General features: G+C 34.2%; 1 protein-coding gene and 1 long non-coding RNA gene across 6 annotated transcripts in view; one reads left to right on the top strand and one right to left on the bottom strand.

Annotated features, from left to right (window-relative positions):
- Positions 1-23,786, bottom strand: part of SNTG1 (syntrophin gamma 1) — a 318,906-nt gene that overhangs the window by 6,938 nt on the left and 288,182 nt on the right. For all 5 annotated transcript variants that reach the window (XM_088174809.1, XM_014881643.2, XM_088174814.1 and 2 more), the window contains 2 exons: positions 19,895-19,987; positions 7,527-7,637 (listed from right to left, as the gene is read on the bottom strand). In XM_088174809.1, the coding sequence (XP_088030935.1) occupies positions 7,527-7,637; positions 19,895-19,987 (204 nt within the window). The remainder of the gene's footprint in view (positions 1-7,526; positions 7,638-19,894; positions 19,988-23,786) is intronic.
- Positions 8,876-23,439, top strand: LOC148225437 (uncharacterized). Its single transcript, XR_015807315.1, has 3 exons — positions 8,876-9,011; positions 9,334-9,406; positions 23,184-23,439. It is a non-coding gene; the product is annotated as an uncharacterized LOC148225437 (long non-coding RNA).

Raw genomic sequence — 23,786 nt, 5'->3', positions numbered from 1 at the left:
TGCTCTAATTTACATTTCTTTGCAGTCCACTCAGCATGCGATTAGAATAGCTGGGCCATTTTTAGACTCCACTAGAGAGGAAATAAATAAAAACTACATTTTTTTACATATATAAATTTGCTCCTTTAAAGCATTAGACATTAATTAGACTTTAAAGTCTAATTGACTTTATCTGATCAATTTTTTTAGGTTATCTTCAGTATGTGTTTTTGAAGCTGATATTTGATCAATAAGCATCTGTTGTATTTGAAACAATTACTGAAAGCACTTCAATACATATAAGTCTAGGGAAAGTAGTACAGATTTTACATCTTTCTTCTTTGATTCACTGCCCACACAGATTTCTTCACTGCAACATGAAGCCAATAATTGCTAACTGTGGTATATTCTACTTGTCTTTCTGTCTAACATTGGTCTTTCCAGGCTACATTGTGCCAAGATTTTGCTCTTTTGTTTAGAAGAATATTGAAAATGTAAATTCAACAAAAATTGCTAAATCTCTCAAGTGACATCAACCTGCAATTTTCTGCCTCTTGAGATTTTCTGGAAGATATTGCTTCACAGAATACATGGAGACATTCACAGATCTCTCATGGGTGAGAGAAAACAGTGTGAAAGCAGACAGCTGGATGTGCAATGTCCAGTGATGTATTGAATAGGTGAAGTTTTGTTCAGGTCTCCTACAGCCTATTGATAACATCCCATGAGGTTCTTTAAACTCCCCTGATGACCAATTCTCAATAAAGAAGATAAAGTTTATGCAAAGTTTCACAAACCTGCCAGCTGTGTCTACATTAAAAAAAAAAAAATCCATTTAGAGATATTCTCAGTTTTAAACCTTGAGAGAAGGGCTATTTTATCACTATGTCAAAATGGACTTTTTCCTCCCTCAGATTTCAAAATAAGAAAATTTATCATAAAGAAGAAAAAAATGGTCATTCAAAGACGAGGAAACAAGGAATTATGGAAGTTATTTCAGAATAACAACTATGAGTCTTTGGAATTAAGTTACTTTTCATTTAATTTCGTTTTATTAGTATATTTATTTACCCTTTTAGTACTATAAAAAACACACCTGAAGCTTAAGGGAATAAATATTTAGTGGAACTGTGATATATTTTTAATATCAATTGCATGTATTATCTGTAGAAAGACTACGGTTCCCCTTACCTCTCAACAAGATAACCATATTGAAACAAATGTTACAGTCTGAGAATTGCTCAAGTCAATTAGGCAACGCTACAAGCTGAACCCTGTTACTATCATAATTACAGCTACTGGACACTGAATTTTCACAGTGTATGAGTATAATTATTACCAAGAGTGATCACAGGTGTTTCTGCAATAGTAACACATCACGAATATCCACTGCTCAATTGACCATCAAGGGAAATGGGTGAGGTAAAAGAACAACCTCTGAAGGTCCCGCTTGATAACTATTATCAATAGTAATGACACAACATGGAAATTACCTTGACTGCAAAGAAGAGCACTAAGAAGCCAGCAAATGCTTGGTTATTATTTGCAATGAAACACTATTGCTATCTCAATGAAGACATGCATTTTTAACTGGAAATTAAAGCAGTGTGAAGCACAGTAGGCTGAATGGTATGTGGCAAGTACATGTGGGTCTGATTAATGGCTGCAACTCAGCTCCCAGAAGCCTGATTGATGGGAACAGGATCTAACAGGAACAACACTTTTCAGGCAGATTAGCCTAATCACAAGAAACCTTAACAAACAGATAGGACTCCATGTAGAGCTGCTGACAAAGATAAAACATGCCCTCACTTCTGCTGGGAACTTGCACTTTTAAGTGTCTCCAGGTCGGCACTACTGCCAGCACACAGAGGGGAACCCACAGGCTCTTGTGCACCCCCAGCCACCCTGGCTGCTTCTGTACACACTTTGTCCTCAGCCATACTTTTGTCTGAATACACTTTCCTCTAGGCAGGGTAGTGTGCATTGCACACACAGTCCAGATGAAGTGTCAAGATAACAAACAGACAAATCCTAAGAAATCTGAAAAAATATGCAGTTAAACCGTTGAAGTTGATACCAGTAGGGAAAGTCACATGCTCTGAATCCTTCAAAAAGAAAAGAAATCCGAATTTAAGACACACCTACTTGTCCATGTTCAAGTATACCATCTACTATCATTACAACTTCCAGACTGTTGCCTGTACACCTCAACTAAGACCCTACTCTCCCAGGAATATCAGTGTACCCTCTGGTCTTCAAATTGTCTTTCTAAGCTATCTCTTAATTAAACTGCTCTCATCTTACATTGCTGTCATTATACCAGACTCTTCCAGATTATTAACCTGAACATCTGCAGCTCCTGCTGAGGACAACACAAGTGGGCAAAAAGGCATGTGAGAAAGTCATGGACAAGGTCAGAAGTATACTGGAATTCTAGCAGCCTTTCACAAAGGAAGTCTGGATTGAAAAGACAGAGAAGGAAAGAGAAAAAAGACTTTTCCAGAAAGAAAACAAACAAACTCCAGCAATCGCTTACTGCATTGTATTATACACGTATTAAGTATATGATACAACAACATAAATGATACATTTATAAAATCCAGCAATTGTATGCTTTGAAGTAACCACGGTATATTTAAAAAAAAAAGTCTTCTCTTTCATTCATATATAAACTTCTGATAAGAGAAGACATTTGTTCATCAAAAATGGAGACCATATATGGTCTCTCTGTGTTTGTACAGAATCTGAACTAAAGTAGATATTAGACAAATAATCCATGTGCAAGACATGGGGAAACTAAAAACTGAACCACACAACACAAGTCAGAAATCTGAATTCAAAACTTCTGCAACTGCAACTGAGCAATCACTCTATAAAAATCTTAAGTATGTATACTTATAACCCATTTAAAAATGATACTCTAAATGTGAAGAGTACTGTGATGCTCACAGAAAAACCCTCAAGACTAAGAACAGGGATTCATTTTAAATTGCATTTTGGAGAATGGACTTGAAATGTGCAGAAATGTCAGACTGGAAAATGATGCAAGCACCCATCAAGTCACCTTGCAACAGTAGAAAGTAGGTATTTTGCTCATAGCAATGTGATCAGTAGTCATTCAGGATATTTAGATTAGATTTCTATGCAAGATAATTTCAAGTACAAATTAATTGGCATTAATTAATACTAAGGTAATATTAATTAATAATGAGACTAATGCAAAATCCTTGAAGTTAAACCTCTTCCTTTACTGATACTATATCTGTGCCTTCTCTGGTTTTCCATATTCAAACAGATCAAGAAAAATGACTGGACCTTCACCTTGATAAACTTATTTTTGTACGCACTTCAGTTTTGTACTGTTCAGCTTAGGAGTTCAGCCAATTTGTGACAAAAAGCTCACCTGATGCAGCACAGCAGTGTGGCCTTGCCTGAGTTTTTCTTAGAGAACTGTTGTGCTGCAAGTTGGTGGAGGTGATAGCACAGACTGAAGTGTGGCTTTTGAGTCATCCATGTTTTACCAAGCACAGAGACCCTCAGTTCCCAGTTTGGTGAAAACTCAATAATGTGATAAGATGCTGATTTTGACACACATCACTCATATGGAGGCATATGCTTATATCTTGAAACAGGAATTCTCGAAGATTTAGGTACTCTTCTTTTTTGTCAGTAAAGTCTAATACTTAGGAAAAAATGAAGATCACAGCACTCTGAGTTTATTACAGTCCTTAGATTGTGTATCACCTCCGGAAGCTGCTGTGATGCTGTTGAGACACTCATTAAACTACAGCTAAACAAACAGGTAAACAGATAAGTAACTAGATAGGAAGGTCTAAGTGAATCCCTTTGGGCCTTACAGAGGCAGAGAAAGCTTTGCCCTTCTGTGCTTAGTTTTTTTTTAATCCAATCCAAACAGCTCAGTAAGAACAAATACAGGGACACACTGGCTCTACATTCTGTCAAGATGACAGCTCTATTTTGTAGCTCTCACTCATAAAAATTTTGTCTCACTGAGAAAACTTGTGCAATATCTCCTGCTGAGTGACAGCTGGGAAACAACCTACAGATTGGAATGTCTAAGGGGTATCAGTGATTAATGTTGCCCTTAAGTGGTTTTCTTGTCAGAAACCACATATACCTTGCCATAGATACCTTTAAAGTTAGGTGTTTGTTTTAAGGCACCCTGCCATAGACCCACTGGTGTGACCTATGGTAATTATTGTTCGGATTTTATGAGTGGAACTGCTTAAATCCATGAGGAACCCTTCTTTTAGTCTACATCATATATATAGTAACATGATTTCACTGAGACAGAAGCCAAACAAAAGCATGAGTACAATGTCTCTACAGGAAAAAAAAGGGCAGTGTTTGAAATGTATAAATACCTGAAATTATTTTAAAGCTGAAAAGAACTATAATGGGAAATAAGTTTAACTGTAACTAAATCCATAGCACATGCTGCATGTCTCAAAGCATGCCATTTTGAATCTTTTAAGTCAGGCATGAAGCACACTATATAAAATATTGACAGTATTATAAAAGAATTAGCTATTCAGTGTCAGTGAAAGACTTTCTATCACATAGGAATATAAAATCTGGTGGAAAGTGTTTTTCTCAAAAACAAAACAAAACAAAACCAAAAAATCTAACTGATGAATATATGTGGTACTGGACTTTATCCCAAAATGTATTTTTCCTAGATTTTTCTAACATTAACACTGATATCTCTGCATATTCCACCAAAATACAGAGGAGATGCTGGACAATTATGAAGAGAGTGTGGCTAAAATTTAAAATTCTGTTGCATGACCATTTTATTTCCCAAGCAATGTATATCTACAAGTTGGAAGACATTTCCAAAATAATAACAAATTTATCTAAGTTTTTATATAAAATTCAATAGCTGAGTATTTTGACACTCTTGATTCTGCAGATCATGAATAAGTGTTTTAAAGCTAAAGGGTATTATCAAACAGGTTCAACATGTCATAATCACACACATCTGGGAAAGCATGAGATACATAAAATGTTCTCCATTATAAATGAAGGAAGACAGGGAGAATTTGGATTTTGTTAACTCATATTTTTCTGTAAAGCTACTATATAGAATCATAGAATCTTTTAGTTTGGAAAGGACGTTTAATGAGTCCCGTGGTTAATCCTGCACTACCAAGTCCACTAGTAAACCATGTCCCCAAGTGCCACATCTACACATCTGTGCCATCCCTCTGGGGAGGGTCATTCCCCCACTTCCCTGAGCAGCCTGTTCCAATGATTGACAACGCTCTTGGTGAAGATATTGTTACTAATATCCAACCTATACCTCCCCTGATGCAACTTGAGGCCATTTCATCTTCTCTGATTGCTTGATACTAATGCAAACAGGCTGAGCCCACCTGTCTATAATCTCCTTTCAGGCAGTTGTAGAGAGCAATGAGATTTCTCCTGAGCCTTCTGTACTCCAGGCTAGACAACCCCAGTTCCATCAGTTGCTCCTCATCAGACTTGTGTTTCAGACCCTTCACCAGCTCTGTTGTCCTTTCCTGGACTCACTTAGCCACCTGAATGTCTTTATTTTAGTGAGTGGCCTAAAACTGAGCACAGTATTTGTGGTGTCTGGAAAGTTACCTGCTATGTCCTGCTTCCACATTGCTGCTTGGGAATGAATAAGTGAAGAGCCTTAATACATTGGTGGAATGGCTCCTCAAATTTTTGGTTTTATTCTCTGCTGGGTTCTCCTTTCACTACATTCTGATTATTGCCTGTGCATTTTAACTTGGGAAAAAAGAATAGAATCATAAAGAAAATGTTACAGCAGTGGGTCTCCAGGCCAACTGCAACACAGGACTGCATTTAACAGGTGATGATAGCTGTGGCATGAATATTCATCACAACCTTTAACAGATGTTTTACAAATTTCCATTTGATTTCAAATGAAGCCTGCATACAGTATTCATGAAATCTGGCATTACAAATATTTCTGAAAATCTGATTAACATTTCCTAATGGCTTCACAGCTCTACAAGTAGCTATATCTCTAACTCAGCAATGTAAAGCAAAAAAATAGAAGCCAGACTGTTCCACTTCTTATGATGAATAGTGCTTTAACTCTATGAAAGGTTTAAAGGATACAGAAGGGGGTTATCCACAAAACTGTAAGCCAATCAGTGTTGAAAATATAAGACCCAAGAACCTTCATGTTCATTTTACAGACACATTTACCTACATTTCTTAGACTAAGCAACATACTTAATATGTTAACAAATTGGAATTGATAGAAATGCTCATTATAAATGCTGTAGCATCTTCCAAAGAGAATAAAACCTCACATCTTTGCATATAGTAGATATGCCTTGATCACCATGAAAATGAATGAAAATTTAAATTTTTTTTATTTCCAAATTGAGTAATGTGAAAGTTTAAATTTACCGTAAAGAGCAGCAACCAGGGAACATGACAGCATCTTAATAAGCATGCTAGCAGGTTTGTATAAAAATTTGGCTTCATAAGGTGTAAGGTAGTATTTCTACCGTAATAAAAGTTTGGCAGAATTTTCTAGAACTCAATCTGAGTGGAAGCAACAATAGGTACAGTAAAGGCGCCAGGATACCTCTAAGGCTTGTCTATGTCCAACATTCTTATGTAACCGTAAGTGATTTAGATGACACATATAATTCAAAAGGATGACACTTATAGACTATTTAACTAATTCCTTTTTGCTTATGGAACCGTTTTGTTCATTCATCAATTTTGTCTTTGACATGGGCAAAAAAAACATTACAGTAAATGCTTTAAAAGCAAAGCTTAGACATCAACAAGAAAATAGTCATTAGGTTTACACTAAAATTTGGATTCTAGTCAAAAAATAGCTTTGACTCAGACTCTTAAGCAGTTCCAATCATCACAGATCTGGGGAGATCACTTCTCACACACATTGGGACAGTAAATGCCCTTATTCTCAAAAGACATAAACTGAAGTAAGCTTAAATGTCTTATGGCTACTGTTTTAATGAATTAACACTTGAGTCAAAAGCACAACTTGAAATACAACTTTTCTGATTTTGCATTAGACACAGAGACAAAGCTTCAGTCTTTTTGGGAAATATGTATTTAATCCACACTTTTTTTCCCCTCTGAGAAATAAAAACAAATTTTCAACCCTTGCTGAGTTTTGCTCCCAGATTAACTTAAGGACATATTTTCCACCATTTTCGTGATACAATTATAGGGTGAAAAAACAGACAACTCAAGCACTCAGATAGCTTTATCATAATGACAAAGAAGAGAGTTGGAAAACATCCCTAAACCCATATATCCCATAAGTCCTGTATTTTATTATTTTTAAATCTAATTACAACTTGCAAAAGACTTTTAACTAGATAAAAATAATTTGTTCAGTTTTCTTAAATTTCGCTCTTTTTTCTTTGCATTCTTTGTGCATTAACCTAATATTTCCAAGCAACTTAGTTTATTATACTTCCTGCCTCCCCTAGGTGCTTTGAAAATTATATATTGCCATTATACAAACAATGTATTGTTTTTACCTTTGCTTCAATTTGTTTAGTATCTTGGTTTTGGAACAAAAATTTGATTTTGCTCTTCCCATCATCTGAAGAACCTTTGAGCTGGGAAAACTTGTACCTCCAAAGCACAGCCTAAAGGGAAAAAAATAAACCAGAATATAAAAAATCATACACAAGCAAGTCAATGTAGTTGTTGCATTACAAATAGCTGATCTCCTTCCAAGGAAAGTTTTAACACCTCTATGGTGCAAAATTAAACAAATGTAGTGTTCTGTGGTCATATGTTCCTTTAATCACATGGGTATATTATACTTTGGCAGTGCTTGAATAACACCTGTCAGACTACATTTGTGAAATTTACCCTGAAATTCCTTTATCTATATTTAATTCTGATTAAAAAAAAAGAGAAGGATTTTTTTCCACTGATGATCTGTGGATTCCCTACTCTATCTGAAGTGTTGATGTGACATACAAGCCCCCTCTTTTCATGCTAAAAAATCTAGTATTACATAAAGGGCATATCACACTAAAAACAAATACCTATTTTTAAAGGATAAAATAACAAAAGAAAGCTCTTTAATGAGAACATATTTTGAGTTTATTTATAAGAGCTCTAGTGAGGAATTTGAGCGAATTATTAATTCTAACAGTATCAGTGACCTTTCAAATAATTATATTATTAAATGCATTGTGTCTTGTTGAAAAAGACATAATGCTTTACAAAATAAATATGCAACTAATATAATTTACAGCTGTCTAGAAAAACATCTGTTTAAAATTATAACTACATAAATATAAATATAATTATATAAATATAACTATATAAATATGTAGTGTGAATTTATGTAGAAATAACAATTTTAAACTGCTCTGCTTAAAAATGGAAAAGAGCTATTTTTTTTTTCTTTTCTTTTCAACCTCATTTAAAGATATCCTCCACCCTACAAATATTTTGGATTGTTAAAATTTTTCATTGTGATTCCAATTATATTTCACATAATTAGGAGGTCATTATCACATGCTATTACTTTGACGAACTCTAATTTCACAGGCATAGGACAACACAGAAACTTAATACAACCCTTTTGTCTAAGGGTTTTTAAATTATTTCGTCCCAAGGGTGTAGGATGACGCTTTCATCCATGCCCTTAGTCTTTATCTAGAAATGATTTACTGTCTACTGGGAATTAAACAGAATATGGGGGAGGTAAAATTTTTAAGTCCCTAAATCTATGCAGGCCCCTTTGCTTCAGGATGTGTTGGTCTCTTTCTGTCAAAGACTGGCCAAAATCTCTACCCTGCACCAAGCTGAATAAAGTTTGTTGTGTTTGTTGTAGCAACCTGACAAGAAAAGAAACCACAAGGACAACATCTTAACTGTGCAGTACACACAAAGCAAGTGCTAGAATTTTTCTCCAAAATTGTATCTCTATACTTGCCCCATCTAGATGAAAAAAAAGAACCCTAGTCTCAGAACCACTTTAATTCTCTGTGTGTATATGACAGGTGAGTTCCTATCTGCCATAAACAGAATTAAGGACATTCTGTTTCACATAAACTAGAGGAATTTGGCAGTTTGTGTGAAAATATATCCTATTTGTTTCAAATGCTGTCCTCCTGAGCCCACCAATCTGTGCTACAGAAAATAGAATACCTTCCTTCATTTCTATGTGTCTGAAATTACTTAGATGCTGTTTGATCCAAGATGTTTATTTATATTATACAAATGGTGAGGTAAAAACAAAACAAAGCAAAGCAATCCAGTATATAACATCATTCAGGTGGCTGTATTCCTACCTGCTTTGTAAACTCTTTTTATCTTTTACAGGTCTACAAATTCAACAAATCTTGTCAGAAGATCAAGATCATTGCCTTTCTGCAGGGACAGCAAATCTACTTAAGTATGTAATTTCCTGGATGAGAAATGTAAAGGGCACTGATTGTCTTTTCATTTCAGGAGAAAACAATCAAGAAATGAGCTATCATCTTTCTCTTCTCTGATGATATATGGAGAGGTCAGGAGAGAGATGCAGCATTAACAAGGACCCTTAGATGTGAAGGCAAAATCCCAGGGTACCTGGCCTTATTCCCAGTCAGATTAAGTTTGAATGAAGATGAAGGATGTATAGAACTGAAGTACTTTGACATTTCCATGCAGTTTTGCCATGCACTTCATTCCCATTCAGAGGAAAGAGAATGACAGTCACACCAAACAACAGGCACAGCTCAGAAACACACTTCAATTTATGCATAGCATTGTTTTTGGAGACTCCCACTTTGCAAAGGCTCTTAACTTAAGAACACTGCAGACCTCTATAGTGTGGCGAGAACTAATCCCAACAAAACTGCACTTCAACATCAAGATATTAAAACAAGCTCCTAGAACTGACAGTCTCTGCAGAGACAATTAAATGCTCTTCATCTAAAGTGTGAGGAAAAAAATGCTATTGACAATGCATGAAATGATTCCCACATGAAAGAATTATCTACTCCTTTTGAGTGATCTTCAACATGCTTTCCCTCAAAGTTGTCCACACATGGGAGCAGTCATTTGCATAAAAAGAAATAGGGAAATGTTATGAGCTTTAAGTTACTAAGTCAGGAATACAAAGTATTTCAAGTTAGTCACCCTGGCTACTTCTTTTTCTAGAGAATCTCTGAATAACAGATCCTACATCTTGGTTTAAAATGGGGAGAACTGGTTCATTATAGTAAAGTCTGGATGTGTGTCTATTTCAATATACTTCATTAAAAGTGCAACAGATAGCTTAAACCACTTAAACTAGATGTTCAAATTATAGATAGTGAAAATTGGGTAAATTAGTTAGTCATATGCCCAGTAAGACACATTTAAATATTTTCTCCTACCAAAGAGGCTGAAGTGCTGCCCTGTGTAGCCAGAACTGCACATTTTGCATGTGTAGCACATGTATAAGGGGTGCAGAATGTTGTGACTGCAGTCACATCGCTCTTAAAGTATCTTGGGGATGACTGGATTAATTCCTCTGGTTGCATATCTTCTGAGCGTGATTCTTTTCTACTTTTCATTTTCATTGCTGTAAAATGCATAAGCAGTGAACAGGGACTAGACCTATCCATTTTCACTGACTACTTCATAGTGGCAAAGTAAGAAAGGAGAGATCAGACCTACTCACCTGAGCACCAGTTTCACACAGATTTGTAACTACAGCAGTGACATTAACACATGAGAGAGAGAATTTCACGGGTTATCTTTCATGATCCTATGGGATGACTTCAGTGTTACAGTGTTCACTGTGGTGACTCTTCCAAATTCTAATTTTAAAGGCTAATTCTCCTGCATTAGGCATAGGTATCCTTGGGAATACTGATCTATACCACTGTCACAGTCATTATTTTTTCATGTTTTTGAATATCAGATTCCTCAGAGCCATCTGTTAAATGATTGCCTCAGAAAGTTATCATAGGCTGTTATAATTTTGTACAAATATATATATGTGTACATATTGACTTTTAACCAATAAGTACATTTGTAAAACATGCCAGATTTTTTAAAAATTGTCAAAGAGCTAAATGTGTATTATATAAAATATTTCTAAATCAGTTTTCTGGAATTATGGAATATAAGCAGAAGTACTTACTGGTTTGAAGTTGCAGTTTTACTGAGCTCAACAGTCATAGGGCTACTTTTAGCTGACAAAAACAGCCTGTTCTCTTCAAGTACTTCCCTCAGTAACTGTGCATAACCTGCATCACTGAGAATTTTTTACAGGTCTGTATACAGCATTTATAGGAAGCAGTAAATTTTTGTTTGCCCGAAAATAGACTTGACAAGTGAACCAGGTGCCAATTCCTTTTAAAGCACAAATTGCAACCGAATTTAAAAAAAGATTTTTTTGTAGACAGTGGCATCAGCTACTCATGAGGATCCTGATACACCTTCCAAGTAATGGCACACAACATTATGATGCCTTGATGGAAGATGAAGAGGAGAACTCGGTATGAATTATTTATTGCCTTGAAAAGTGAACTCTCATTTAATGAGTAGAGATAGAATTTAGGAACAACAGCAAGCAGTCCAATTCAGCAAGTGGCATACACTGAAAATGCCACCAGTGCCACGATTGGCATACTCCCAGCGTGGTCACAGAAAATATGACATAATTAATCCATGTCTTGAAAAACGCACTGTAAGAAGACAATCTTTTAAAACAAATACAGTATGTATCATGCATAAAACTGAAAACAACCAATAAGATAGAAATCCTTTTCCCAATTATTATTCATATATTGCTTAGGCTGCTTTTTGCATTTTATACAATTTAATAAAATTAACTTCAAAGAATACCAGAATGCAGTGCAAACAAATAAACTGTGCAGACAAGCTGACAAATTAGATTTAAGTCTCCTCTTGAGATGCTATTAAATTATTGTAATAACAAATCATCAAAAAGCAAAATCTTGTATTCACTGAAATTAACAGGATTTTCTTCCTGTAATGTATCTGGGACCAAGATTCTTCACCAATACTTTTTAATGAGAAATATTTTATTTATAAGTAATCATCTAGGACTCATTTGTGCTAGTCTTTGCAAACAAATTACTGCCTATTATCTTCCACTAGTGTTATTCTGCTATAATTAAAAAAGGATGCTCTCTGCCTGTATATCTTTATTTTATAGCTGGTACATAAATGCAGCATATAAATGACAAGTGGGAGAAAATCTATTGACTTCTATACTTGCAACACAGTCACATGAATTAAGAAAATTATGTTGTTTCTATTCTTAACAATAGTGCTAGATCTAGAACACATTCTATAAGACTCCTTGGAAATGCTTTCATATTCATATTATATGTCAGTTTGCTGCTCATTCCCAGAATCTTGGATTAACCCACATACAATTTTGGTGAGATGACATCAACCAAAATCACTTTCCATCTAGGCAATGACATCAGAAATGTGGAAATACATCATAACTGTAACTATCTTTGGGCTATGACTAGGAATATTCACTAGAATTTTTGTTTTGTTTTGGATGAAGCCGTTTGTTCCAATCGTAAATAGAGACCAGATTATCAAACAAATACAGAATAAGTGACAGTACTTTTGCTTACCATACTCTAAGGAAAAATAAAATATGTGAATGTCTGACTAGTCCATGGCTCTGGGATAGAAATATAATTTAGGATACAGATGGCATTATGCATTGGCATTAGGAAAGAAAATGTATATTTTGTCAACATAAGAATCTCCAACTACAACAGATTTAAATTGTGTCCTGTGGATTCAGCAATGAACTGCCTTCAATTTATTATTTAACAGTTGTGTCTCTTCTGTGTTGACTTATCCACTGTGGACCAACTCTCTTCTTGCAGAAGGCCTTCACACTATTTGCACTTAATAAACTTGAGCAATAGTGTTTGCAGCACATACTACAATGGCATCATTTCACCTGCCAGTGAAGCCACATGAGGAGCAGCTGAGGTCACTTGGAGAAGAGGAAACTAAGGGAAATCTACATAATCGTCTACAACTTCCTTGTGAGGGAAAGAGGAGGGGCAGACACTAATCTTTTCTCTGTGGTGACCAGTAACAGGACTTGAGGGAATGGCCTGAAGTTTTGTAAGGAGAGGTCTAGGTTTGACATTAAAAAAAGGTTTTTCACCCAGAGGGTGGTTGGGCACTGGAACAGGCTCCCCAGGGAAGTGGTTACAGCACCAGCCTGGCAGAGCTCAAGTTGTACAGTGCTCTCAGGCACAGAGTGTGACTCTTGGGGCTGTACCATGCAGGACCAGGAGTTGGACTTTGGTGATTCTTATGTGTCCCTTCCAACTCAGGGTGTCCTACGATTTTATGAAATACGTCTGGTATTTCATACAATACTTTTACACACATGATCTATGGAAATCATAAGCACAATGTCATTCCACTGACATGAATCTTGCAGTTTTTATTATATAATAGTTAAGCAAAAGAAGTTTGGCCTTCAGGAGGATGCTTGGAAGAAATCTAAGTCTGCCAATGTTTTATAATAATTAGACAGCTACATCCCAGGCCACCTGTAAATGGTGGAGTAAACGAAACAATTTTTATTAAGGAAAGGATGTCAGAGGTCACTTTTCAAGTTCTAGTTTCATCAAATCCCTTTGTTGTCTTTTCCATCATACCTTCAAAAATCTATAGCTGTACTTTTGCAACACTGCCTCCTTTTTTCTTGATACCCTGACTGATTGGATTATTATTCCTTTAGATTTATAAGGCAATTTTTTAACATGTGATATGTGAATTATGCTAAACTTCACTGGGCACCTTTCAAGCTAATGCTGTGTGTCATCTGACTAAAATACATGATACTCCTACAAGTCAAACTAAATCAAGAGCAGAAGCCCTCTAGGTCCTAGTTTCTAAGAATAAAAGTAATTGAGTCTTCAGACACCTGGGATACACCTTAATTATTTCTGTTTGTCTCATAGCTAATTGAGAAAGATTTCATTCTTGCCAAGTGACACTTTGTCCAGAGTTATAGCAGTGGTAAGGAACTGAGTAGGATTAAGATCTTGTTCATGCTCAGTTCTACTGTGTTACTGATCTCTGGAGAGTGTCTTACTACAAAAGAATTATGGTCCAAGGCAATTTCCTTTGTCAGCTGCTGCAGCTTTATAACTGTAAAGGGAAAGACAGGGGAGGACACAGAGGATAAAGAACAAAAATGAGACAAAGGAAAAAAGCATGAAAGTCAGCCCTTATAAAATAACTGTTCTTGTCCATTACTGAAATTACATAGAATACTAAAAGACTATAGTGTATTTGCTCGGTACTGATGGACAACGTACCAACATTTGTTTGTAGCCACAGAATCTAAAACTGTATGAAGCATGCTTGATGGCTTGTATTAAAGTTATAGTAGCTATTTGTTCACCATTTCAACTTTGAAGCATGGAAGAAATGTTTAAATGTTTTTTTCACAAGAGTTACATCATTAAATTTCCATCTTCCAGTGAGCCTGGTTTATTTCTGCCTTCCCTGCCTTTGAAATCTGAATACCAAGAAGGTTTTTATATGCTGTTTTGTTTCAATAGGCTTTATATGTATTAGTTGCATGAAGAGACAGACAAGGTATGCATCCCTAGAAAACATGAGAAATTGTTCCTAAAGAAATTAAGAGAAATATTGATCTGTGTGATTTAGTAGGTTCTTTTGTATGAAAACCAAATTAAAGATATTTTCAATGCTATTTATTATTCATGGTATTCTCTGGTTTTGGTGAAATGCTGAAGGTTTCTGCAAGACAACATGGGACAGGTACACTGAGGTTTGTTGATAGGCACCTTGTGGGCCATTATGGGGCCTTCACTTACTTTGTTCTAGCACCACCATATAAAATTCAGTAGCACCTCAATTTATTGTCAATTCTACAAGGGAAAATTTTTCTCTTCTGACAAATATATTTTTTGACTGCTGTTTTAATGAGCAGTAAATATGATGGAGTACAGACACAGCAGTTTGCTCAGGTAGGTATATGGCAATGTATATTCACACAAACACTATATATATTATTAGGAGAATTGATGATGCAAATATGCACATTATAGAAAACACTTTTAATGAATACGTTAGTAAAACAGAAATATATATAATATACATATTTCCATGTATATCCACCATACAGTTTTTGTGGAAGCACATTAAGAATCAGTTATTGAATGGCACTTGAGTAAGTTGTTTTATACATTGGATCACTTTCAGAATAGCAGTTAGATTAACTTCTGTACATGTTTTGTTATTCTGTTTAATCTATCAGTCTCCATACTTAATTTTTAAGGTGACTATTGTGACTGCAAATCTTATTTATAAATGTTCATCATAATATCTATATATGTCCATAGCTAACAGAAATTGCCCATAAAAGAGTTACATTTTTTCATTAAAACATTGATGCCTATATACTAGCTAATGTTAGACAAATTTAGGATATGAATTCTCGGATTATGTTGGGCAGGCCTAGAGAAAAATTTTTCCCCAGTAAACATTGATACATAACACTGCAAAAATGACCTAGGATAAAACTTGCTATATAATTTCTAAGAACTGCCACAGAAATTTTTGCATCTTTTTAGATTTTTTTTATTTTAAAATCAAATAAACAAAACATTTAGCATATGGAACATCTCTAGTGAAAAATTATGTCTGAAGTAGATGCTGTATACTAGGACATCTTCTAGTGCAAGGAGTAACTAAGCAGAATCTGGAAAATGTGATTAAGGCAGAAAAGAAAATAAAAGATCTAAATGGTATTCACAAAGATTAGTTAAATTCACTTTACATAGAATACCAGCAATGAAGAAAAAGGGAAGTTCAGTGAGGGGATTCTATTTGAAATCTTGTATTTTAAATAAAGCAAATAAAATTGGTTAAAGCTGGTGGATATTTTCTGGAAGAAGTCTTCAGTGGAAGAAATGCTTTGAGGAAACTCCCTATTGATTAGAATTACATTTCTGTGTATGCCAACAGAGGAGGCAGGTGGCTTTTGGACTCCACGTTAATAACTATCACAAATGAAGGACTACATCAAAAAAATAATCATAATCAAACACGTGCCAGTGTTGGCTTGGGCTATGTGTCACAGTTTGCTTTCAAACCATACATTGCTAATAAAAGATGACATCTTGCACTGGAACTTTGGCTCTGAAAAGTTGTACAGAAGAACAAGGGCACAAATATACTTGATACTACTTTTTAAGGTACAAGGAGAAAAATTACTTCAAGCCCAAAATGCTATTTGCTAGTTTACTAGCTACTTACCTGAATTGAGAACTAATTTTCTGAAATGTTGGCATAATCTGAATTAAACAGATAGATTTAAAAGCTGTTCATTCTCCTTTCAGAAAATTACAATGGCTTGTTACAAAGCATCATACCAAAATACTCAAAATGACAAACTGCTGTTGACTCTATGAGTTATCAGTCAGAAAACGAATATGAGAAAGCAGAGAATATGCAGCAGAAACAGCTATGATTTATGCCAGTGCTGTTATAATCACATCACAATACAGATTTTTTTCTAAATACCTCAGTATAATACTTTGTGTACTCATATTTATCATAGGTCAGTGCAGACATAGAAATAATGTCTTTATCTAATTATGATGTGTGCCTTGAAATACATTTAGCACAGATGACAGTTTTTAACCACTAATTTCAATTTACATAGTTAAGTATTATTTAAAGATTAAATTACAGCAAACAAGGAAACAAGCCTACACAGGGTTGTAAGGCCTTTGTCTGGAAATCATAAACATGATGAGAGCCATTAGCCTGTATACACTTGTTCATGAACACTGGGTTCATGGTGTTTAGAACATTTGTGAAGTTTTGACTGCAATTTGTAAGGCATGTTGGACAAAATATATTCATTTACTTGAAATATGAGAGGAAGAAAGAATTTAAATATAGTTGCATTGCTTAAATAACTGGAAACATTTGAATAACTGAATAATTTTAAAAATCATGTGTTAAAGAACTCAGCTTCCTTCTTTTCAGCTTATTAGTATTTATGCACTTATAAAGACAATTCATAGTCAATTCATTAGTAATTAAGAAATAAAACTTAAAATACCATGAGCACAGTATTAAGTATAAGACTGACATTGACTGAAGATTTACTAAAGATACCACAGCAACAAAATATAAGACAGGACTTCTCAGAAACTATTTTGTTTCCAAAATTACCTTGTTTTTGAAGATCTTTGTGTTCTGGGAATCATGAAAATGTCATAAATAAATGAGAATAAAAAAAATAATTTAATGATACTCAGCAGGTTTCTCCTCTAGGTACTTGACCAAAACCTTCTGGAAATTCATTAAAATATCTTGCATTTGCAGGGTTATTCTCTGAGTTGTTCTGACAGAAACACAGAATGAACAGTTCAATCTGACACTGAACTCTGAAGCCTGTGAAACATGGCTTTAAGTTAATCTTTAGCCCAAAATGAGTGGTTGAATTTGGTATGAGCAGCAGCAAAATAAGAGAAGAGGACATGTACAGGAGGAGGAGCACTTGGATGATCAGAGGGTTGGAGCATCTCTTTCATGAAGGCAGGCTGAAAGAGGTGGGGCTGTTGAACCTGGAGAAGAGAAGGCTCCAGGGACATCTTATTGCTGCTTTTCAATACTTAAAGGAGGCTTATATAAAAATGGAGGAAGAGTTTCTACCAAGGCCTACAGTGACAGGACAAGGGACAACGTTTTTAAAGTAGAAGAAGGTAGAATTCAGATTGGACACAAGAAAGAAATCCGATATGATCAGCGTGGTGAGACAGTGGAACAGCTCCAAGGAGCTGCGGATACCCTGTCATTAGAAAAGATAATAGTTTGTACTGATTTTTTAAATACGAATTGTAAAAAAAGCCTAGAACTTATAAATAATTATATATAAATATCATTTTCATGAATCATATGACATTTTAATTAATGTTTTTCTCTTTAATACTGAGTATGTTAATTCATAGGACACTTGATAGGACATTTGTATACCCTTAATTCACAAAAGCACATTAAATATTACTAAGTTATGAATGATTTAATTAAAATTTTATTCATGTTTTCTTTGTCCTGAAAAATGGCTTCCATTTTTCATTGTTTTTCCACTTTTTTTATTATTTTTTTTTTTTTTGAAAAAGATTTTGCTTCCTATGAACTTTATAAATTCCTATGAAGTTCATGGAAAGTAACATTTTTATCTTAAATTACAATACAGGTCTAGTTTGCATTTCAGTATATACAAGATTAGCAATATTGTGGAAGAATATTGACAGCATAGACACAATTTACACTTGTTACCATCATAATAAAGATATCTGAATAAATTTTTTACTAGGAGCATTACTATCTTCATCTTTCCATAAAATGATGGAGACTAGGCAGTGCTTTTTCTGAGTACCCACTAAAATGTGGTTGACACACTTAGATTTCAGACAGTTCACCTTATGGCATGTTTGACAATTTTAATTGTAGCAGTCACTTGGCAATAGATTATGTTGCTTTCTACTGTATTGTTTCTTTTCTAATGCAATTGCCATCCTAATCTCACACTGCCTAACTCCTGATTACTTAACAAAAAAATGACCTTTTTTTTAATTAATGGTGCAATGCTTTATTCTAACATACAATACAGTACATATAATACAAGAAGTAATGGGTACAAACTGAAAGGGTGCATTTAGGTTAGATATACAGAATATATTATTTACTATACTTTTTTTATATATATAAAATATAATTGGAGGGGGGAATCTTTTTTTTTTTTTTTACTGAGCTACTGCATTTTAATTCTGTTGTACTATTCTTTTGTGTAATACCTTCTAAACTGATAGTCACATTTTATTGATGAATTATACAAGACTATTTGCTTAACAAAAAGAAGCAAGGTTACATAAGTGAATTTAAAATTCATCACTTTGTGCAAACAAACAGAATGGAGTGGGAAGAATAAAAGGGTTTGGATTAGTGGAGTAATGAGGTGGGAGGAGTTGACTTAAGATAGAGCATAGGAACAAATTCTGGAGTCAAAAGGGCATTTTCAGCAATTGGTGGTGGCAGTATTGCAGCAAAGGAAAATAGGTATTGAAGAGAAGTGGAACTCAGAAGAAAGATTTCCTGTTCCACTCAGAAGAAAGATTCTACCATCAGCAGCAGTGTTGAGTAGTAGCAGTAAAGCCTGAGCCAGCAATTAGTGCAAATGTCAACATAGGGCATACTCAGGGTCTCAGTGATTTTACTGAGACTTGGAGGTGTAATAATATAATATGGAAATTGATTACATACTATTTACTTCATAAAGCAAAGTCTTTAATCAGTTGTACTGAGTTTTTTTAAGGCTGACAGGAAAAACTGATGGGTGAGACATATAGACTATGTTGATTTATCTTTTTACAGACACTTGAACAATAATAGCTAAAATATAAACTGGGAATTGTGGAATTGCTATAATAGCACACACTCCTTTCCATGAAACAAGAGATGAAAATGGAAGATTATTTTCAAGCTCTCAGATGAGACTGAAACCAAGAAAATTATCTTATCTCAAAACAAAGGACACACCAGCAAAACAAACCATCAAGCTGACTCAGTGTGGGCTTTCATGTGAAATTAAAGAATAAAGATCTGATGCTTGTTTCAGATTGGTATCAGTATTGACTTTTCAATAGCAAGTACATAACAGAATACCACTTCTCACATAATTAGAAATCAGTCCTGGATTTTGATTAAAGCATGAGTGATTTGACAAAAAATGATCAGTTTCTATAACAAAGAGAAGGACATTTTAAGGATGTGCTACTTATCTCAAAATATTAGAAATAACGAGAAATAATAGCAGTGTGATGGAAAAAAATTCTTAGAACTTTACCTTTGTGGCAGCATCAAAACAGACAAAGCCCATGCTAAAGTCGATGGTAAGTCCCATAAGATGACTCTCTAAAACACAGGCATACGTCTTGCACTGTAAAAGAAAAAATCAGAGAAGGTAGTCACCATAGAAGACATTTCTTAAATTTTTTTATAGGACCACTGTTTCTCACTCTTTATTCTAATGTTTCTGTATCTTAAAATTATTAGCAGAAATAAGTCATTTGTGTGTAAATATGTCAAATTTTTTGTCAGTGTATTTCAAATCTAAGGATTTTTTATCAGCAATGAAGTTGTTTAAGTCATAGGTAAGCAGGCTTTGCTTCCATTAGGGAAAAAAATGAAAGAGGCTCAGAATTGCCTCAATGGCTTACTAATAACATTTTCTGAAAGGAAAATGTTATTATTTTCAAACCTCCTTATTTGCTTTTCATACCCAGTAACAACTTTTAAGATTAATATATTCCTTTTATCTTTTCAAGGGGAAAAAGAAGCATATGCAAAGTATCTCTTCGGTACACTGTTTCTTGTCGTTTTTTTGTTGTCCTAAATCTCAGGGAAAAAAGTTAGTATTTCATACCATTTAGCTGCTAATGGAATTATCTGAAATATCTTTTTTTTTTTTTTTATTCAGATAGTGGGCCAATATATCTCAAAGGTTTCTTTGAGAAATCTTGGAATTCTGAAAGACTTTATCAGACTTTATCATTCTACAGGTTTTAAATATATGCTTCTATTTATTTCCATAACATCACACTTTAATACATACTGTGAGACATTTGTAAGTGTATTTTTCTGCATCAAAACTACTGCTGTGCTTGAAGGCTTACTTCAGGTACAAAATGACAAACTTCTTTTTTTCATACAAAATATGTAAAAAAAAATATTAAAACATTTTCAAATCAGATGCACGTTCTTTAAAGAAATTATTCTTATTTTATTTTTTAATTTTACCCTCCAGGTTAAATTAAATACAGCTATATTCTTCAAATATTGCTGTAGCTGCTGAAATTATGAAACAAAAACAAACACTTCCATGACCTATAATGTGCTAGCAAAATCAAAATATAAATTGCAAACACAGGAACAATGTGGGTTATTAATTGCATTACAAAAGAACCTATGATTACTTTTGGCATTTTGATTATCAAGGATAAATCACGTCTTATATATTCTTTGGGTGGGCTCTTTGGATTCCAGATGGTCTTCCTCAGAACAAAAGAAGCTGGAAGGTGCATTAGTACCTTCTAAACAGAAAATGCAATGCAGGAGAATTGAAAAATTCATACTTAGTGTTTATACTAACAAATAAAATTGGCTTTTTTCTTTGATCAACTACACCATAAGACTGCTAAGAATGTTTAAAATTTGATTGTAAATCAGTGTTGAAAAAGAAGAGGATATTGCCTTTGGTACTATCTCATTAGTAGAAGAAAAAAGTGTAAAGTAATACATTTCACAGACACAGTTAATTAAGTCACATGCAAAATTTTTCAAATTTTGCATGCAAAGCAAAAAATGGACAGTTTTGTGGAATTATCTTGCAATATTTTCCAATATGCAAATTACATTTTTATTTGTAAACGCTCAAGATCTGGACCAGAGTTAAAGCCTGCACTGGAAAATAAATTTGGCACGGAAAATATGTATCAGATTTAAAATATGTATTATCATCTAAAGTTATTTAACCTCCTATCCCAACACCAGAGGCCAACCTACAGTATGCACTGCAGCTCCATGCTGAGCTGGCACAGCTCTCGCTGCTGAAGCCCAGCACTGCACCTGGCTAATTAGGTTTTTGCAGGTTTTGTATCTACTTGCACATGATTCTGGTAACAGGTCAGAGCAGGGACGTGACCTTTCAGACACTAGTTCACTCTTGTAAGACTTTTCTCATCTTTATTTTCTTTAAGTTGCCTTTTAATTCAGATATTTGGAGGAAATAAAGGCAAAAATTGTTATCAAGATACATGATAATTTAAAATTCCTTATACATTTAACATTTTAAAACTTTAGAAGTGACTATGAATAATATATACTGGGGATGTTTGGCTTTGGTTGCTGATTTCTCACAAGAACTAATGAAAACCTCATCAGAACTGAAGCATCTCCTTCCCAAAAGAAGTGGAACACACTTCAGCAGGCATTTGCTGTTCTTCCACAGAATACAGAATGTTAACTTTGGTTTGCCAATAATTCAATAGGTCAGGCAGAGGCTGAAGGAGACAACTCGAAGCTGCTCCTTAGAAACTATTCCCTCAACACACATGGTTTAAATTATGGAAAGAACAATATATTGTGAACTTCATGTATTCCACCTCTGAAGCTGAAACAAAGTGAACTATAAATCTAAGAGTTAATTCAGAGTTTTAAACTCAGATTTAACTTAAATGAAAACATATGTTAAAGTACCGCAACAGAAAACAGCTTACATAATAATGTTTACATTAGAGAACAAACACCCACAATACAAGCAAGAATAGCAAGAAAAAGAATCATGACATAAGCGGTGAAAATATTAGCTTAAAGTAGCAGGAACACAAAGTGAATGTGACAGTCATATATATAATTGCACATCATTATGCAAGTTATAGTAGTCTCAGATTCCTTGTGGAACAGTACTGTGAGAGAGTAAAGAAAAAGGATTTTCATTTCAACTATTCTTTTTTTAATAGGTAATTATGAAAATGGATTATCATCACTTACTACATTACAAAACTAATTAAAAAGTGACTGCAACACACCAAAATGACATCACTGTATCACTGTACCATGTTATTGCTAAATTATTATCAATATGACTATACCTCCTCTAACACATTTCTTTTCCAAGAAAAACCAACTGTTTAACTTTTGTTTTAGATGTCCCTCTGGCAGAAGTTACGAATTAGGTTGAAATAGAATTCATTATACATTTATAGTAATGCATTTTAAAAATATTTGAATTTGTTATATATTCCTTGGAGTTAGATTAGACTTGCTGCCTGATTAACCTCTTCTGGAGGTTAAATTCTGGACCCTTCTGTAGTAAGAGTTTCTATTGCAAATAGTAAGAGTTACTATTTGCATAATTATGGAGGAGCACACAATGCAGTTGAATAATTTTAAATGGTAGTTTTAAATTGAAGTTAAATTTTCAAAATTATTTTATTGTAAGGCAAACCTACTGGATTAGCATTCACTTTAAATATGAATATTCATATCAATATGATTGTATAAAACAATATTTTAATAAAAAATGTACAGTAGATGCCTTCATTTTGAGCCTGTTACCTTTTTTATTCTCACAGAGCAATGAAAGATCTTGTTGGAAACAAATTCTACCACTCGATTTTATCTGCATCAGCAAGTTGGTAGATCAAAGCAGTAATGGACTGAAGAAAGAAAAATGAGGAGGCCAAACCCAGTTGTATTAAAAATATTCTATATTTTTTCCAAATCAAGATATACAAAATAAAGAAAAAAAGGTGAAATAATAACTGTGAGTTCTACAATAATATTGTATCATGAGAAGCCCGTTTGTCCACTTTCACATATCTGCTATAATCAATCAATTAATCAATCAATGAATCAGGAAATCATTACTCTGAGTTCTTGATTGCCACATTGAACATCAAGGGAGACAAAAGAAAAACAGGTGAAAAGATTAAGATGAATCTGAGGTTAAGATTAAAAAGGAAATAGTTTTGGAGAAGCATGAGGGCAATTTTGAATAAGTATAATTCTAAAATCCAAAAGAAAAATCTAAACCAAGAATGCTACAGTATGAATCAATCTGAAAGTAGAATGAATATGAGGTGGCTTCCGAGATAAAAATAATTCAAGAAAAATGCCATATATTCTTTTACTGATGGCACAGCAGTGCTTCTACAAAGTGTATTGCAGTGAATTAT

This window comes from Sturnus vulgaris, chromosome 1 (assembly GCF_052056855.1).
Source record: "Sturnus vulgaris isolate bStuVul1 chromosome 1, bStuVul1.hap1, whole genome shotgun sequence".
NCBI lineage: Eukaryota > Metazoa > Chordata > Aves > Passeriformes > Sturnidae > Sturnus > Sturnus vulgaris.
The sequence above is the reverse complement of the archived record's forward strand: the minus strand, read 5'-3'. Positions and strand labels throughout refer to the sequence as shown.